This window comes from Cryptotermes secundus, unplaced genomic scaffold (genome assembly GCF_002891405.2).
Source record: "Cryptotermes secundus unplaced genomic scaffold, Csec_1.0 scaffold753, whole genome shotgun sequence".
Taxonomy (NCBI): Eukaryota; Metazoa; Arthropoda; class Insecta; order Blattodea; family Kalotermitidae; genus Cryptotermes; species Cryptotermes secundus.
In genome coordinates, this window is record NW_019734367.1 from 496154 (window position 1) to 515425 (window position 19272).

General features: G+C 37.4%; 1 protein-coding gene across 12 annotated transcripts in view; it reads left to right on the top strand.

Moving 5' to 3' along the window:
- LOC111868918 (calmodulin-binding transcription activator 2) overlaps positions 1–19272 on the top strand; it is a 444850-nt gene that overhangs the window by 387904 nt on the left and 37674 nt on the right. For 11 of the 12 annotated variants that reach the window (XM_023860018.2, XM_023860017.2, XM_023860021.2 and 8 more), the window contains 3 exons: positions 716–846; positions 11476–11568; positions 18726–18793. In XM_023860018.2, the coding sequence (XP_023715786.1) occupies positions 716–846; positions 11476–11568; positions 18726–18793 (292 nt within the window). The remainder of the gene's footprint in view (positions 1–715; positions 847–11475; positions 11569–18725; positions 18794–19272) is intronic. The other variant, XM_023860020.2, reaches the window with a different exon arrangement.

Sequence of the window (19272 nt, forward strand, 5' to 3'; positions counted from 1 at the left end):
CTCTCCTTACAGCCCTGATCTCGCGCTAAATGACTACCACCTGTTTACGTACCTGAAGAACTGGTTGTGATCACAGCACTTGTTGGAAAGTGTCAACATGTGGTTGAGCTCACAGGCATTGGACTTCTTTGACACAGGCATGCAAAACTTATTCCCCAGTATGACAGGTGCAATTCCAGCAGTGACTACGTTGAGAAGTAGCTTAAGTATATATGTATTTTTTGTATATAATAAGATATTTTTTTCCATTGCATGTTTTTTTAGCAGCTCACCAGAGGTTACTTTCCAAATAGCCCTCATAATATATAGTAAACAAGACAGATTATGGAGCCCCTCGCCTTACAATTTTCTCCAGGATTCTGTTACTTCTGTGTTAGGTCTATATACTCCCCTGAGTACTCTTATTTTCAGACACACTCAAAATGTGTTCTTTTCTTAATATGAGAGGCAAAGTTTCACACCCATATGAAACAGAGGGCAAAATTATAGTTTAATATATTTTAATCTTTATGTTTCGGATGGAGGATACATTGCCTATATAATTTTTAATTCTACCCCATATTCATACTTCTCAATTATCTACCACTACAGAGAATGTTTGGACGGTCATCTTGTTTTTCAGGTCAGTGTGTGAACAAAACATTCTTCAGTTCCTTTACATTGAAAACGTAAAATGTATTGTTGTGTAAACGACTCTTTTGTTTGTTCTACTTAGCTTCGACCGCAGCATGTCCCTACCACTTAATTCACCCATGTCTGGCGTTGAAAGTTCATATGACAGTGGAATTTCTGAGGGCCGTGATGTGATGAGAAATTCTCCAGTCAGAAGAATGGATTTTGCACTTTGTGAGTTAGGTTTATAATCTTGTTCCATTTTTTTAATCAAAACTAGAGCTTTGTGCATATCTTTCATACAAGGCACTATTGACAAATATGAAAAATTATGCTAGAATTTTCCAAGTTTTGCACATTTTTAACATTTACTTTTGATACTTTTGTCTCACAGTGATCCTTTATTCTGCTGCTTGTGACTTTATAAACAACTGTGGCTCCTTAGTTTGACATGCAACACCTTGTCAGATCCATTTTGTGTTGTTTCAGTTTAAAAAACATTATGTTCAGTCTAGAATTGGAATGGAGTGTAGTCTGAATGTTGTTCTACGTTCAACAGAGGATCGTATCAGTTATATATATTAAATTTCACATTTGTGAATAGCTGTTGAAGTTGAAGCATATTTAACCCTACCAGAACATTACGCTTTAATTCTGTCATTATTCTCATTGTCTATCTTGGGGCTGCTTCATTTATAAGGAAAATTAGGCTTATGTTGTAATGTCCACGTGTCTTGGGTACCCACTTAACATTTTATAAATTGTTGATGGATATTCAAGAAATTTGGTATGAACATGATGCTGCTGAGGCTATTCAATCTTTATATATTCATTTTTTGTTATCAACAGTACTAATTCAGTGGCCACGCAAACTTGTGGAGTATGGAGGGCAGTAGCATCACTTAATGCAGGGTGCAGATATTTTGTTTCATAATGGGTCTTTCAGAAGTATGCAGTTTTTAAAAATTAATTTGAAAACCTTTTGACTGTGGTGTGACAAGTGCTTAAACCTTTAGAACCTTTACCATCATCCCAGTTTACTGAAACCACCACCAATCAGAAATTGGTTTTATTTTAATCTTCAGATGAACAGGGTACAAAAGAAAATCTACTCTGTTGGTCGTTTTAGTACAGCTGCTCTCACTGCCACAATTCTGCTTTGTCAATGCCCTGATCTACATACTTGTTATCTGCTCATAGCTGTGGTTGCTGCCTGCCTTTGCTCATTATGAAGAAATGATGTATGAAGTGTATGCCATACTGGTGATATTGGAGGTCATAGTTTCTAAATATAATTAATGAGTAGATGATTCTTATACAAAGCATTTATCATGACTCTCAGTGTCATTGTCAGGTATTTCTAAAGCGGCCTCCGCAGTCTAGAGGTAACGTTCCCACCTCATGACTCGTGGTACGCGGGTTCAAATACCTGGCGGAGGTCGTCAAAAAGGGCAGAAAAATTCAGGGAACAAGTCCTCCGGGAGGGACTTTAAGCTGTGTGTCCTGTGTCGTAACTTTACGGCACGTAAAAGAACCTCATATCCCCAAAGGGGATCACTGAGCCAAATTCCAGGACGTTTCCCGCCCAACAATAGCCTCTAAGGCCTCTGATAGATGGGGGAAGCATTATAGACACCGCTAAGCAAGTGGCCGAACTCGCTTGCTCGGCGGGACTGATGGTACGCACCATTTATCGGTAGGGTAAAGAGACTGGTAGAATATCATAGAGGGAAGCACAATAGATCAAACTGGTCACGGTGCATGGGGAAACCCACCCTCTCTAAATAACTAAATAACTAACAGGTATTTCTACAAGTCCACCTATAGAAACTGGAAGTCAGTGATATCTATAGGCTTCCATAACATAAAATATGATCTCTGTTTTTCAGAGCATGGAAGATGATTTGACTTCATGCCCTGATTTATCCTGGCTTTTAGATAGATACATATTAGCATCAGAATCCATTGCATCCTCTGAAATAAAATCCTGTTATGTGTCATTTTTGTCACAATAAAGGTCTTGCCAGCTTTTGAAATTGCGTTGCTTCAATCCATGAGCTGTACTCATGCATCTCCCATTTGACGTATCGAGGATACTTAATAAAAAGTCTATGCAGACATTTTTTCCAAACTGATTATTTTTATACATTTTTCTGGTGTACATGTGGTTTTCAGACAATTATATGTTTACACTCAAGAATATAAGCACTCTCAGCAATGCCTTTCACGTTCCCTCTTCAATGGCTCTAATCTTGCACTGCTATTCTCAGTGGAGCCTTCACTCTTGGTTCTTCCCACACCGCTCGTTGGATCCTAACTATTCTGGGTTCACTGCTCCCTATATAGGCTTGGCATGGACCACCCACAGAAAACAAATTGCTGTATTGTTGTCAGATCCATGCATTGCCTAGCAATGGACCCCCTCTCATTGCACATTCCTTGCTGTGGGACCTCAAGAATTCGGTCTCTGTTGCTTAAGCACTTCCCTAGGCAATGGTCTGTTTATGTTTCTTCCTTGGAGTTGCTAGCCATTGACCAGAAATGGACGTTCTACTGTCCAATGTTCCTGGCGGCATGCCACAGTACTTTTTGTCATATCAATAGCTACATTAATACTAATTGTTCACAGGCATTCTGAATCATTTATTCATATGATGAAAAGGAACTGTTAGTTTCTTACATCATTCATTAAGATGCTGATAAATAATATTATTATTTTTTTATAAATATTTCACTAATTACAATAAATGCAGAATTACAAGTTTCACTGAAAGCAAAACTTGGAGAATTCAACTGAAAACTTTTAATATTTGTCACCAAGATATAGCACTTTCAAAATATGAAGCTGTTTATTTTCAAATAACCATTAATGTAACAGAGTAAAGCTCAGTCAGCAGCATTGATGGGTGAAAGTTGAAAACAAGGTAAGTTTTCTTTCTCTTACTGCCTATCATATTTTCTTTTTATTGTCTTCAAAAACATTAAATCTTTAGTCATAGATTTTTCTTTCTTTTTTTTTTTTCTAAATACTTTTCTTATGCTAGTGGAGCATAATATTCCATGACTAATAATTTCTTTTGTATGTACAAGCAGAAGATCATATTTGTGAATACAATTTATCCCCTTCAGAGTAATCTCATACTGCTTGAACACAATAATTATTCCAGCAGTCTTTCAGCTATTGGAGCACATATGGATAAACTTAGTTTCTGATGCCATGCTCAGATGATATCTGGCACTTTCTCAAGTCTTTCCAGTTTGGGTGCTTTCAATTTTTGGAGTAAGGAAAGTCAGCGGGTGTTAAATTCAGATCAGTGGGAAGCTAATGGAATGTTTTATGATAAAGAATTCCTTTCAAATAACTTTGAGAGTACCCAGGATATTGTGTTGAAATATCTGTGACCCCAACTTCTATTTTTTGAGCTCTCCCATCAAACTTCCATCTTTAGATGTTTCGAATCGTAGAAATAAAAACTGATTCCATGTCACCAAAGGTCTTGTCATTGTGTTATGTGTGATAAACATCTGGGATGTGAATTGTTTTCAGGGTCCTTTTTAACCACTTAAATTGCCCAATACAGGTGAGAGGTTCTTTTCAAAGTGCAGATTTAAGGATTTTTGCAGGTTTCTGTGACTGTCTTTCCAAGTTTCACACTCAAATTAATTTTCTCACTTTGTTCTGTAATATCAGTCATTCAGTAATACAAGCATTACTTTGAACATGTCCATACAGAACAGCATTTTACTCACTGCAGATGCAACATAGCAACTTCCTTCAAGGTAGACATTGTCAACAGTGTTGGTAGTTTGTCATCCCAATAGTGTGTCTTATTGATGTACAGTAAAATAAGTTGCAGACTTTTAGAATCAGTCATCCTGTATTATCTGTTTGCTTTGGAATAAACTCTATATCATGATCATAGGCTTATTGGTTGATTTGACACTGAAGATGATGTAATTCTGTCCATTTGTTTTTTAAATGTAATTATAGTACATAGGTAAGTCAATAAGTAAGTTACAAATGGATATAGAACTTAAACAAATAAGAGTACTGATTTGAAAAATGCTTTTATTTCTCAACATAATCTCCCTGTACACTAAGGCACTTGTCCCATCGTTTCACAAGCCCCTGAAAACCAGCAGCATAAAATTCTTTGGGCTGCTGTCAGAACCAGGCAGTGACTTCCCTTTCTACAGCTTCATTGTCGGGAAAATGTTCAGCCAAAAGATGATGTTTAAGAGGGCCGCACAAATGGAAGTTGCATGACAGGTTAGGTTTTCACAAAGTTTGTGCACGATGGGTGCCACGCATGCTGACCCCACAGCACAAAATGCAAAGAATGTGTCTGGCATTACAGCATCACTACCATGATAAAGAACATGATATGCTAGCCCGAATTGTCACAGGTGATGAGTCTTGCTCCAAGCGACTTCCGTTTGTTCGGCCCTCTTAAACATCATCTTTCAGCTGAACATTTTCCCAACAATGAAGCTGTAGCTAGGGAAGTTACCACCTGGTTCCAACAGCAGCCCAAAGAATTTTATGCTGCTGGTTTTCAGGGGCTTGTGAAACGATGGGACAAGTGTCTCAATGTACAGGAAGATTATGTTGAGAAATAAAAGCATTTTTCAAATCAGTACTCTTAAGTTATATATCCATTTGTAACTTACTTACTGACTTACCCTCGTACTACATGAATGAACTTGTACTGCTAATGCCTGATGTATGATTAACAACTCTGCAGTGTTCAGGAGTTTATTAGTCTAATAATCTAACATGCAAATAAGTATTCTAGTACCAACTGTGCATTGATGGGCATGCCAAATGAGGTGAGTGTAACTGTTTGTTGCCTGAGAATGAATTCTGCAATGCTCTCATAGTGATCCTTGTTTTCTTCTGTTCCCCTTTAAATTTATTAATTTCATTTCAAGATATCATCTGTAAGGAAATTTTAATTAAAATTGTTCTTCGTGTCTTCTTATTAATTTGTTTAATTCGTTGGTTTCTATACTTGTATTGTTTAAAAATTCTGCATTTATTATTTCAACCACAGTTTATCGTGGAACGGAAGGCGAAAATAGTTAATTACAGTAAATTTAAGAGTAATTCTAACTTTTCCTGCTTTTATTATATGCCCATCCAAAAATAAGAAAACAATTTTTTTTAGTAATGCATGTTTGAAATAACATAATTTCTGATGTTTGCATCTTGTATGTATCCTTGAAGTCTGGCTTGGAATTATATGTAGTAATGGATATTGCATCCTTTTGTTGACTGACAGAGTTGGGAGAGAGATTGCATCCTTCCATTAAAATGATAACTGGGCCAAGTAAGTCTACATTGCAGTAGTTCCTTACATGAAATGCACATACATTTGGACATAAGACGTGTGTTATGAATTTGAGGACTGGTACAAGTTATAAATTGTCACAGACTATTTTGTAAGAAATATTTTGGAATATAAAAATTGGAACTGATGATTGTTTCTTTGTGTAACTGTATTTTATGAGCTGTATGGATTATACAGCATTGAATTCCAGGATGATTATGAATGTTGGGAAGTATGTCAAAGGAAGCAGGTGTAGTCTGTTGTGAGGTACTACAAGTACCTTAACATTTGCCTGGAGGGATGGATCAAAAGTGACAAGAGAATGTTAATGAAGAAAGCAGTCTTCTGGGATTTGGCACTGTGTATAAGTGGTGTTAACCGACGTTTCGGAGGAACGTATCGCCTCCATCTTCAGGGTAGAAGAAAAAGTATAAGAAATCTGCAAGCGACAAGACCGTGAGAACAGTAAAAGCTTTTACCGTTCTCACGGTCTTGTCGCTTGCAGATTTCTTATACTTTTTCTTCTACCCTGAAGATGGAGGCGATACGTTCCTCCGAAACGTCGGTTAACACCACTTATACACGGTGCCAAATCCCAGAAGACTGCTTTCTTCATAGTCACTGCCGTGAAAGCCTCAAATCTTACAAGAGAATGTTAGTTCCCCAGGATAACAGATATTTGTGTAAACATAGGACTTCCCAGATAAAAGAGGCATGCTGACCACTGTACTTCAGTGTTTGGTGTTCACATTGTTTAAAAATTATTACAGCATGCCCCCATGTTATGGAAGAAATGATTTCTTCAGAATGTGCCTGTATCAAGAACTTTTGATATATGAATCATATAGTTTTTGACACCCCATGGTATGTGCCCTTACACTAATTTCTTTGGTTCACAATTTTAATAAAAGTATGGTCTTTATCCATCAGAAATAATGGTAGGTGCACAAAAACGCACACAAATTAGGGTAATACATTACAAATCTAAAATAAGATGGAAGTAACAGTGCTACCAGGATACCCTGTGTAACTGGTGCACATGTGTATACTAGCCAGTGGCCAGTTACATATCTTGTTACATCACTGATGCTTGTGCATGCAATCTGAATTTCTTTAAAAAATAGTTTTGGCTGGGTTTCTTGTTGTTTATATCTTGTTTTAAAAATAATATTTATTCCAAGTTTCTGCAAGAGTGGATTTATTGTCAGTATCATTAGTATTATGGTCATGTTTTATAATTTCTGTAAGGGCAAATTTCAGTAACTGGAATGCCCATAATGTGAAGCACACTGTATCTGTACTGCAAAAGTAAAGGACCACTGTGATGACATTTTTGACAAGCATTAAAAATTGGATGCAAAATTAAGATTGTGGTCTTCTGAGGTGTGATGCCTTGTAGTTTGGTAGTGGAACCTGCTGTCTTCATCTTCAGGACAGAAGACACTGGCAGCAGGTTCGTCTGAAACGTTGGTACCTGTGTTTTAAATTACACAAACTCACATTCCAAATGACCATAATCATAATGCTCACTGCCATGAAAACTTCAGAACTGATATGGCATTGCAAAATGATTTTGGTTGTCATGTCATTGAGAGATAATAACTGTCTTCACACTTAGTAATGTGACAGTAGTATATTTTAGGACTAGAAATTGTTCTTCATTAGCTTCAAATATATATTATAAATTTGTTACATTTTCTTTGTCTGACTCTTGTATGCTAGCTGGATGAAGTATACTGCCCTTGGTCTCTGTGTTGAAGCCTGGTCTATAAGTCAGATCATGTGGAAATGCAACCACACAAACTGACACTACCAGAACTATGTTCTCCCTGTCTCCTTATGCTAATGAATGTGTGAAGGCACAGTTTTGTGACCTCTAGCCCAGTGTTCCACATCCAGTGTGCTACCACAAGACAAGATATTAGGTGTGATATAGACACACACACACATACACACAAACAAACAAACAAACAAACAAACCTCCTCCCCCATGCAGATTCATCATTGACAATTTTATTCAACATATTTTGTACAGGGCTTCTTATAGATTCTGAAGGGTCCTGACAATGGTGGATAACACAGATTTACTGTGTTTTTGGACCTATTTCATTGTCTGGAAATCTCACTGATTGAGATTAGCTCTTTCTAAGGGGCCCAACTGAGTAGGTGTCTTCCTTCCTCACCCGAAGAAGGAAACAGATCCAGTTTCTGAAACGTAATATTTTCTATTTCTTAGAATTCTGAACGATGGAAAAAGTAAAAAGACCCAGTAATTCTGAGGGCTTTGCATGTAGATACATATTTATGGCCAGGTATAGGTTCATATCCCGTTTTCATGAAGCAAAATTTTGTGGTGTGCTGCCGTTTGTGTGCCAGGGGCAAAAGAGAGTTGAAGAATACTGCTCTAGTTTTAGTGATGGCTGTCAACTTTGCCGACAAGCGGCGGTCTCTCGGTTGGTATAGTTCACTTGCAGACTAAGGCTATGGAGTTTGTTTTTGTTTTTGTACCCTCCTCACTGTCTTGGTGCATACAAAGGCAAGAAGTGCAGTGATTTATAAAGTATACAGTGCGAAACAAAACATTGGAGCCATTGTGAGTGTTGAGGTTCTCATGGCAGTGACTATGGGTGTGACTGTGACAGCTACCATCTTCTGGAATCTGATGCTTTATAGTTTGATAAATTATTGCCAACATTTCAGAAGAGTAAGCCATGCAGTGAAGAAATGGTATGCATGTGGGGAGAGGGCAGACGACGACTGGGACCCTGAGTGAACCAATAGGAATGCAGAGAATAAAATGAAGAATGTTTGGGCCTTTAATGGTCTGTTTTCTGATTGCAGCATAATTTGGAGAAATAATGGCTGGGTGAATGAATTGGAGGTAGAGAGAAGTCAGGAGAAACAGAGCAAGGGACTGATGGCCATTTTGAAGGGCAGAGTAAATGGGAGAAAGAAAAAACACTATCAGGGACTTATTCAGAGGATAAAGTGGTTAAGTTGGGGGTGTAGGTGGAGGAAAGAGGAAGGAGGCCCTAACAGGAGCATTGTTTCCATAGCTTAACAGCCTGGTTGGGAACCAGATCACAAGAAATTCTGTGAAGAATGCTCCTTATGTTTTCTTCCAGGGGGAAATGAGAAGTTTCCTTCACCTCCATAGGCAGATACCATTGTTACTGTTCGTCTTGGGTTGGAGTTCCCTCTATTCTATGCCACATTTTTCCCCCACACTAGGCATACTCTGTCCTGAAGGTGGGGACAGCTTGTTCTTCCAAAACTTTGCTAATGGTCTACCAGACTAAAGGGCATTACAGTCTCTAAAACAGTAAGGTTAATCCTTATTAGACAGACAATTCGATGAAGATGACGAAAGTTGTTTGTGTCACATTGCTCCAGTTTCAGCAATCTGGTGGTGCACTGCTAGTCATACTGGAGGAATTACCAGTGCCTGATATGGTCTTTCACATTTCACATTTCTGCCTAATCACTTGCATGTTAATTGATTTTGTTTATTCAGAATGCTAAAAAAAATGTGTCTTAGCTTTCAAGATTAATATCTCAACTATGTAGGTAAATTAAATCTGCTGCCCTTGACATGAATTATTTCTGCATTCATCTAGTCATATTTCACAGCCATGGAAGTAGCAATAGTCACCTGTATGGGCAGATATCTAATATGCCATAGCATACATTTATTACAACTTGTAATACAGTTATTGTCTTTAGATGGCAGGATGTTGAAAACAACATAATGGTTAACCATTTTATAAAAAATTGTCTTTTTATTTTCTTTGTGGGAGCAGTCTGTTAAGCAGACAAGCTGTAACTGAGCAGAAGCAATTATAACTCATATGTGATAATGTGTGTGTGTGTGTGTTAAATTTTATATATTAAGTTTCTTGATAGGCCTCTTTTTGCCATATGACTTTTCAAACCATTTCTCTGAGGATGGATACCAGAAACAGGATTGATCATTTCTCTGTTCAATAAATTGTAAAGAAATAGCCTGTTTTTTTTAAAAAAGTAGTAAGTTACCTTGTATTTATTTATTTACATAGTAGTTTAACTTATGGGCACGGAAACAGCTTCGGAAGAGAAGCATTGTCTTACAGGTGCATCCCAGGCTGCAACATGGGATTTATCAGATTTCTTATTGGTAGTGTTTTATGCTTGTTAGTTGTACTTTTACATCTCTTGTTTTGGTTGTTTGCATTTCTAACAGGAATTATGCAGATTTTACTTGTTTTCAACTTTCACTATTGCACCCATCAGAGCTTGTTAGATGGATATAAGTCATTTTCAGAAGATTTTTTTTGTATTTCAATTGCATATTGTATGCAGATTTAAATATTTAAGAAATTCTAGCTATAAGTCAAGCAAGTCATCATGTTAGCAACACAACGAATCTTTTATAAATGAAAATGCAATGTTTTCTAATGTTTTGATAACATTAATTAGTGACATGTTAATGCATTTAATTTAGAATATTAGTTTAGGTTCGCATTTTATATATACTAAATATGATTATAGTTTACCATTTATGTATTCATCTTTTAATTGAGTTCATTTGGACACAGTATCTTTAATTATCTCTCTTAAAGGCTTGTAAATATATTTTGAAGTATTATTAGAGCATGCTGTCTCTATGCTTCTTGAAGTTTCCAAATCTTAACAGAAATGTTCAGATATAATATGAAATATAAATTATATTTTTATTTTCACACCAGAATGATTAGATGGTTCTAAAACAACTTAATTCTTCATTTCTCACATTTGCTTCTCTGCAGTCTGTGTACAAGCGTTGTTGTGCTTGCTCTTAACAGAAAACTTCTCAAGTTTTGGAGTAGAATAATGAATTATATAATTCAGATTTCGGTGATTTACAGCCTTTCAAGATCAGAGTATTACAAATTATTGCTTTTATCCACAACAAATAGAACGAAATTTATCTTGATAAAAATCCATGATGTAGTGAGAAACCACAAAAGAAAAACAGAAAAATTAGAATTCTCCAGATCAGGCAAATATCCTTGGGAAAAAAAATTGTTTTGCTGAACAGCTATAGTACTTTTTCCTTTAAAAACCTATGGACTTCAGTTGTCCATTTGTAGATAAGTTACATTTACTTTAAGTTAGATGTTTAAGTCAGATATCCATCTTGGCATACCATGTATGAAAGAAGTCTGGCTCAACTATTTATTATTTAGTGATAAATATGTCAAATAAGAGTGTGGTAATTTACTTTAGAGCCTAAATTCCAGTATTTTGGAAATTAACATGAACTGTCAGAAAGTTGTTATACTTCTTAATGATTTAACTTCAACATGCTTTTAGTGCAGAAAGAACTAGGGGCCTGTAATATCTATATAAAGAATATCTGTTCAGATTTGGATTCTGAGAGACTTGTCAACTATATGCATTTTAACCAGGAAATATGGGTGAGATTGTATTTTTGCTTTGCATATGGTTTTCTGCATTTTTTGTACTTGGTATTCTTTTTTCTACAATTCTTCTTCACGCTTGAATGTTGGTTCAGGCGAAGTGGCAACGGGGCCCAGAAGTGAGAGCCCCATCATTGACGTCGAGGCTGTCTCGGACGAAGAGTCGGAGGCTAAACAGAGCATTGTAGGTCAGTCACTCACAGCTGCACATCCTGTTGTGTGAATAGACTTTGTTGTTGTACTTATCGCTGTGTAAAATGACTGACTTTATTTGTCTGTGTTAATTATCATTTCCAGATCTGGAAAGAATAATGTATTCCTGTAAGTTGTAAATAGAGGAGAGACTAATCAATGGGTACAAAATTATATGTCTGGGCTGTCCATAAGGACAGATTTGTGTTAGCCATTGATATCAGTTGCAGATACAAATCACATGACAAAATATTAATATAACATTAATAGCAATAGTAGTGGATTCAGAACAGAGACTGTACAAGTATAAGTGTTCCAATTTGCAAGCACTTGCAAAGCTTTCTTGCATATCTTATTGTACTAATCATGTACCTTTAATTTGGAAAGTTCCAAATTAAAATCCTAAATGGTATCAGTTTTTTTTATGGTTTTCACGTCCAGTGGGTCTCAGTAGTTATGCATCTTACTTACTTTTCATAGGCATCTAGTTTGAATCTCAATCAAGGTATCATTTATGCTATCTTATCCATCTAGGTGAATGATGTAATAAATACCTTGAAGTAAGTAATTTACAGTACAGAATTTAATTTCATCTCGTTCATTTAGGAATTAACCTTGAGAGTTAATAAACTGCAATAAATTAATTTATGAATAAATCAGACAGAATGTTAAGGTTTTTATCAAGCCCTTATAAACGTTTTGTCCTATAAGATTTAAAAGTAGACCATGTCCACTGCTTCAGTGTTTTCCATTGCAGAATCATCAGGAATTAACCACTATTTTCTGTGCTTGCTTTGTGTTCACTAGCTACCTACTGTGTGATTATTTTCTGGAAAATAATACAGTTGCCCCTAATGTACATGTATGTGAGAGAGAGGAGAGAGAGGGAAGGAAATAGAGAGATACCCCAGGTTGCTCAGTCATAAAATGATTCATAATGGGAAGGATTATCAGGGTTTATTTCCCAGCTGGGGCAGATTTTTCCTTTGGCCACTGTAATCAGTATTACTCTCATGCCAATCCAACCTCTGATCTGATGGACAATTCCCCTGAGAATTATGTGGCTGGAACAATATACTGGCCATTCCCATCTCTATAGTTTCAAACTTAAGAATGCAGGGAGGTTTACCCTCTCTTCCCACATATGCATTTATGATATGGCATTTAGTCACAGGGGGAGGCCACGCCATAGCTCAAGTGGTTAGTCGCTGGCTTCCCACTGCAGCGGCCCAGGTTCAATCCCGGGTCTGGTGAAATGGGATTTGTGGTGGACAAAGTGGCACTGGGGTGGGTTTTCTCCGAGTACTTCAGTTACCCCTGCCGATTTCCACCAATTGCTCCACAATCACCCTCACCTATCATTTGGGGCTGGTACAATAAGCCAGAAGTGGCCACAGTACAAGGGACTTAGTCCCACCCCACTAAAAATAAAAAAAAATAGTCACAGGGGCAGTTGTGCCCTGTGTTGAGCTTATAGATTAGTGGTGCCTTCCATATAGTACCTAGGGAATCATAGACATGCATAATCTGTCCAGATATGTGATCATTCTTAATGCTAACAATTTTCTGTATGTAGGCCTACCATGATCATAATAGTGATTTATATTACATGTCCACCTGATCTCCTTACTTTGGGTATTCTGCCATAGGCTGGCTTTCTCTACAGACAGAATAAAATCATTATCTTGGGAAGTGACTGCTGGGATTGAATAAACTCCAGCAAATTTAGGAAGAAATCCCTTTCACTTGTAACTAACATATGATGTCTGAGGCATGTTCTGTGTCATCTTATTTCAAAATTAAATATGGCCATTTCATTCCTACAATTGCAGACTTAATAATCTCTGGCTGGAACAGTTGTCACTGGATGAGGACAGCTTTACAGGATAATTACAGTAATTGTGTGGCAATTCATGAATTGAATTAGAAGCAGCAACTGGCTGCATTCAGAATTTTCTGCCATATCAGATCAGGCTGAATAAGATGGGTGGAGAATGTGGCATGCACAAGGAAAAAATAAATGCATACAAAATATAAATTAATCTTGTTAACTTGGTCCCTTCTCACTGCAGCATGACATGACCTGAATTTTCAGGTGAAGTAGATCACTTCCAAATGTATGGAATAGGCAGACATGGACAGCTGACACAAAGATGTCTTGATGCTTTGGGTGTTGGATGCAAGCCTGTCAGCCTCTCGGCATAAATAAGTAACATATTATGATATGTCACAGAGAGCTTGGAACTTGGATATGTAGTGCGTGACATGAATCCAGTGACATGCTTTTGTGAATATGATAACAAACCACCATGTTCCATTAAAGCAGTGTATTTCTTGACTGGCTGAATAACATCAACTTTTCAAGGATGACCCTCCACTATGAAGCTAGTTAAGTTAACATTTTGGTTACAGTGTATGAAGAGAAAAGAACAATTTTTGCAATTAGATATAGATAGGAGAATAATTTTAAATATGATATGAAGCTTTCACAGTGACTGTGTACCATGAATACTTTCTGGGTGATCAGCTATGTGAAGATGGATTTAGTATCCATTGTTGTAGACTTCCTCCATCTCTATCATCAGGGTTTGATGTGATCAGTGACACAAGTGCACATTGTACTATGTACACCCCAACAGTATGCTGTCAGAGCTCAGATCCTAGGCACTCAACACTGGAACAGAACTTTAGGCTTCAGGGGCATAGTACTTGGGCATAAATACAGGGTGCAGTAGCATCACTTATCACAGCAATCCCTGATGATGCAGATGGAGATAAAGAAACAAACTATATCTTCACGTGGCTGATAGCCCAAGAAACTTTTTTTGATAATATTAGCTCAAATTTTATAGAAATAAGCTTCAGATTGATGTGGCTTAGGACAGGGTTCAGTGATAGGTTAATGTGATGTGGTCATGCACCTAAGGGTTCCATAATAACAGGAAATTTATAATGTCTCTACATAACAATCACCTGCTCAATCACCCTGTACCATGGAGATTGTATACTAATATTGGTGGGCCAAAATTAAAACTGTGCTGTTTATTCCTGTAGACCTTCTGTTTAATGTGGAAATTGTCACTGTTAAGTGCTCAACAATTGAGGTTCATATTATCAAGGAAGTCTTTGGCATTTAATATTTTGTCAGGAAGCAGTGATTTAGCTTAGTGTTACATTCATCACTGTGTATTCCAACTAAATTATTCATTTTTAATTTTGGTTTTTCTTGAAGTATGCTATACTGAAATAATGAAATTGCTTATTTATTATATCATGCATCTGTGTAATACTTCATGTATATTAGATTCAGTCATCTACTGCATGCATCTTTAACATAATTCATAAACAATGTTAACAGTAACTGTGTACTTGGAAGGTGATGTGCTGAAATGTGTTGTTTACTATCATGGTACTGCCTGGTAATATCTTGTAAATGATAAATAGATCATTTTGTGGATTAAACCACATGTGATTGCATAGTAACAAGACATTAATGGACTTATATTGCATTATGCATTACATAAGATTATTTTACATTGTCTCCTAATAGCCTATAGAGAGACAGAATAGAAAGAATTGGGGAAACAGAAGTTTATATTGTCACGTGTTAGTGATTATAGCAGGAGATTGGATTGGTAATTGGATTTATTGAACACTTACAGATTGTAACTGCAAGTAACTATATTGCTATCACTAATTCACATGCACACAAGGCCATTCACTACAGCAAGTACTAAGTCATCTCAGTCTGCTATGTTTTCATCGGTTGTTGCCTGTTTATGGATCCAACAGTGTTCTCTGCTTCCAGGCTCACGTTCTTACCAGCTGGCAACTGTCTCACAACTAATTCACTGCTCCAACTGTTGACTCTCACTAACTGTTCTACAGGCCTACAGACATACTACCATTTCTTCTTCTCCCAGGGCTGTGCTAGTCATGTCTGTAATCAGCCTAGCCTTCCTTCCCTGTGGCCAATTTCTCACAGTGATTACTCCTCAACTGCTCTCATTGCTCCCTCCATAAGGCCACTCATCCTGATCAGTTCCCTGATAAGTTGTGAGCCAGTCCAGGCGTGCAACCATCATCTTTTCCAATGCTGCAGGTAGAACTTCTGAGAATTGCTGGTGCTCCTACATATCTGGCTCATATGAGTAAGATGCTGAGGAGTCTCTTCTTCCATTTGGGTGGGAGCTGACTCATCTATAATGTCTTTACATTCATTTTCCACAGCCCGATGGAAAACTCGACTGTTGGCTTTGCAACCTCCAGTCTGATGATTTGTTCGAGGTCCTCATAAAATATCTTCCTTGTTCCCCAGAGGCAGCTCCCATCTCAGGCCCTGGTCCGTTATGACAGTGTTACATTTAGGTCACTTCCCGAAAGTCCGTCATTTAGGGGTTTCACACACATCATTCTAGTCTGGTCCATGATGACTGTGTCCCTTGCGTGATGCTGGAAGGTAATGGAAAGTCATCTGTCTATTGGCAGCGGCCATCTTCCGGGATCCACCATTGCCCTGGGTCCATTTCTTCGGCTGTCAGCAGCACCCTACAGCTAGATGCCAGTCCCCATATCAGTCGTCCAGTACTCCGATCATCTCCACTGCGACCTCTTTCTTAGGGACTTCCTGTTGCTCCGCTATGGCCTCCAAACCTGTGGTGTCCACTTCTTTCAGATCAGCCCTACTTTCATCTTCCCTTGGCTCCTGACTGGTCTCTATATTGTCCTTCATCTTTCCTAGATAGGTGTCCCTCTTGTTAAACTTTTCTTTGAAGAAAACTTGGCCTTCATTTCTTCAAGGTCGGTTTCCACTGCCGCCTCCATTTCTTCCAAGCCAGTCTTTGTCTTCTGTGGGTTAGCCTTTGCCTTCACCTTTTCTAGACAGGCCTCCATTACTTCTTGGCAGGTTATTATCTCTTTTTGCTAGATCTTCATTTCTTTTAGCCAGACATCCATCTTCTCTTGGATGTTACTTCATTTCTGCCAGCAGGCATGCCAGTATTTGTTCCATCTTTGTAGTGTAGTGGTATAACTACACAATACAGTCTTCAATCCAATCCCACTTCTGACACAAGTATTCACTTGATTGAGTGACTGTAGATGGGGTTTGGATTGGTAATCGGATTTATTGGACTCTATAACACACAACTCATGACCACACTTCCCAGATCACTGTAGGATACACTAGGTCTTTTCAGGCTCATGACAGACCCAGCAATGTCCTCTGCTTCTATGCTCACGTTCCTATTGGCTGCTGACCATCACAACTAACTCATTGCTCCAACTGTCGACTCTCACTAACTGTTATGCTTATAACATCTCAGCACGGACTGCACAGAAAACACCTTTACTCAGTAATGACTGTTGTATAGCTGCTTCCTATGCAGTCGTTGCCTAGCAACAGTTTTACATGCCATAATATTATAGATATGCAATATCTCATTATTATGAGGGCTATTCAGAAAGTAACCTTTGGTGAGCTGTTAACAAAAAAAAAGCAATGAGAAAAAATGTTACAAAAAATATGTATTGAGGCACTTGTCATAATGGGGAATAAGTTTTTGTATACCTGTGTCAGAGTAGTCTGCTGCCTCTGAGCTCAGCCATGTTTGGATTCCTTCCATCAACTCACTATTGTTGAAGCGCTGTGATCACAACCAGTTCTTCAGGTAGGTAAACAGGTGGTAGTCACTCTGAGCGAAAGGAGGGTGGTCAGATAACTCCCATTTGAAATGCTCGAACAGTATTCAAGTGTATGCAGACACACATTAACATGGAAGGGCATTAACTGTATGTCAGCATTCTACACTTTTTGTTCTGAATGGCTCTGTGTAGTTCATCTAGTGTTTCATGATACAAAACATGGCTGAACACCAGACAGCGGACTTCTTTGACACAGGCACACAAGTACTTATTCCCTGATATAACAAGTGCTTCAATTCCAGAGGTGACTACATTGAGAAGTACCTTATGAATGTATTTTTTGTATATAATATTTTTTTTCTCATTGCACTGTTTGTTAACAGCTCACTGGAGGTTACTTTCTGAATAGCTCTCGTACATGCCATATTTACAGGAAAGTTCCTGGATATCAGAATAAGTAAAGTTCATATGAATATGTTCCTTGAGGGTCTTCCTTGAAAAGTTATAGCCATTAGGAAATGTCATTTTCTGTTGCCACATTCTGAGAGCATTTTGTAAGTGTTGGATTATGATTGTAGAGATCCATTTGATTACTTGTAGGTTCTTACATTTTATCGGCATGAGTTAGTGGCCACAGTTACCTTAGTTATCTTCAGCCAAATTGCAGTGGGCTGTTGGAAGATGCCCCATTCAATACACATAATCACATATGGTTTGAAAATGACAGTATTCCACCATATTACTGTCTTTTATTTGTTTCCTTCTTATACACAACCCACTAACCTTAAGAAGTGTGTAAGTTGTGACTATATAAGTTGAAATTGAAATTGCTATACCTTCTTAAGGAAGGCCCTCAGGGTACATATTCATATGAACTTTCTTACCTATTTTGGTTTCTAGAAACCATCATGTAAAATAAGGCATGTAATATTGAGACATTCTGTATAGCAAATTGTGAATTAGGAACTTTCACAGAAAGATGCTGGTAGGCTAATATTAGATTCCTACATGAAAAATTTTCTATAATTTAATATTCTCTGTGCTTTACTTTTTGTATCCTCGAATTTGTCTCTCCTATATATAAACATATATCAAGGGAAAAGTTTTCTCAATGTTATATTTATAACATTTCCTGGAAGAAGAACTGGCAATTAGGGAGTTAAAGAGGCCTCATGACAGGTCTGTGAATGTTGACATGTTGACCATATTTATGCCAGAAGCATTTTGTAGGTTGTCTTCGCTGATGTCTGTTGATACCTAAGTACCACAGAGCCATCTATGGATTTTAACATGAACTGCTGATATAAGAACAAATATTCAGCTGCATCACATCATGAATTTCAGATCTATAGCATAGAAAGTCACATTTGAAGTTTCTATCTATTAGTCTGAATGCGTGAATGTGTTTGACCGTGATAATTGACCATGGGATATTCTATGAAAGGCAGAAGAATCCCTCTAAATCCTTTTAAAACTATACACATTTTACAAAATCTATTTTGTTCAACAGGGGAGCAAGAAGTTCGAGTACTGACATTGGCTGAACAGATAATTGCAGCTATGCCAGAAAGGATAAAGGTTAGTGGCCTAAATTTCATATTTTAATTGACTGTCACAAAGTAAAGGAAAGTAAATTTTCCCTTCAGTTAATATTTTATCTTGCATTGTTCCTGAGGTATAGAAACGTGGTGTGCTGTGGTGGGACAATTAAAAGGAACTACTTCCTTTCTCCAGTCTGTTTAATGGCAAAACATTCTTGGATGTGTATTTACACATCATGTTGTCCACCTTGAATTCCTGTTCGATCATGACATGCTGGCTGAAGAGAATTTTCATATTATTTTAAAGCATCAGTTTTTAAGTCTCATGAAGTCACTCTTCTTCACCATACTCATTGAGGGTCAGCCTAGGTTAGCAAAGGAAGATTAACTGAAATACTTAACATTTACAACATTGATTTCCTTTGATAAGTTTTTTTTATTTAGTGACTATTTCATTGCTTAAACATGTATAATTTAAATTTACATTTATTTTAATAAACCACTAAACTGTACTCT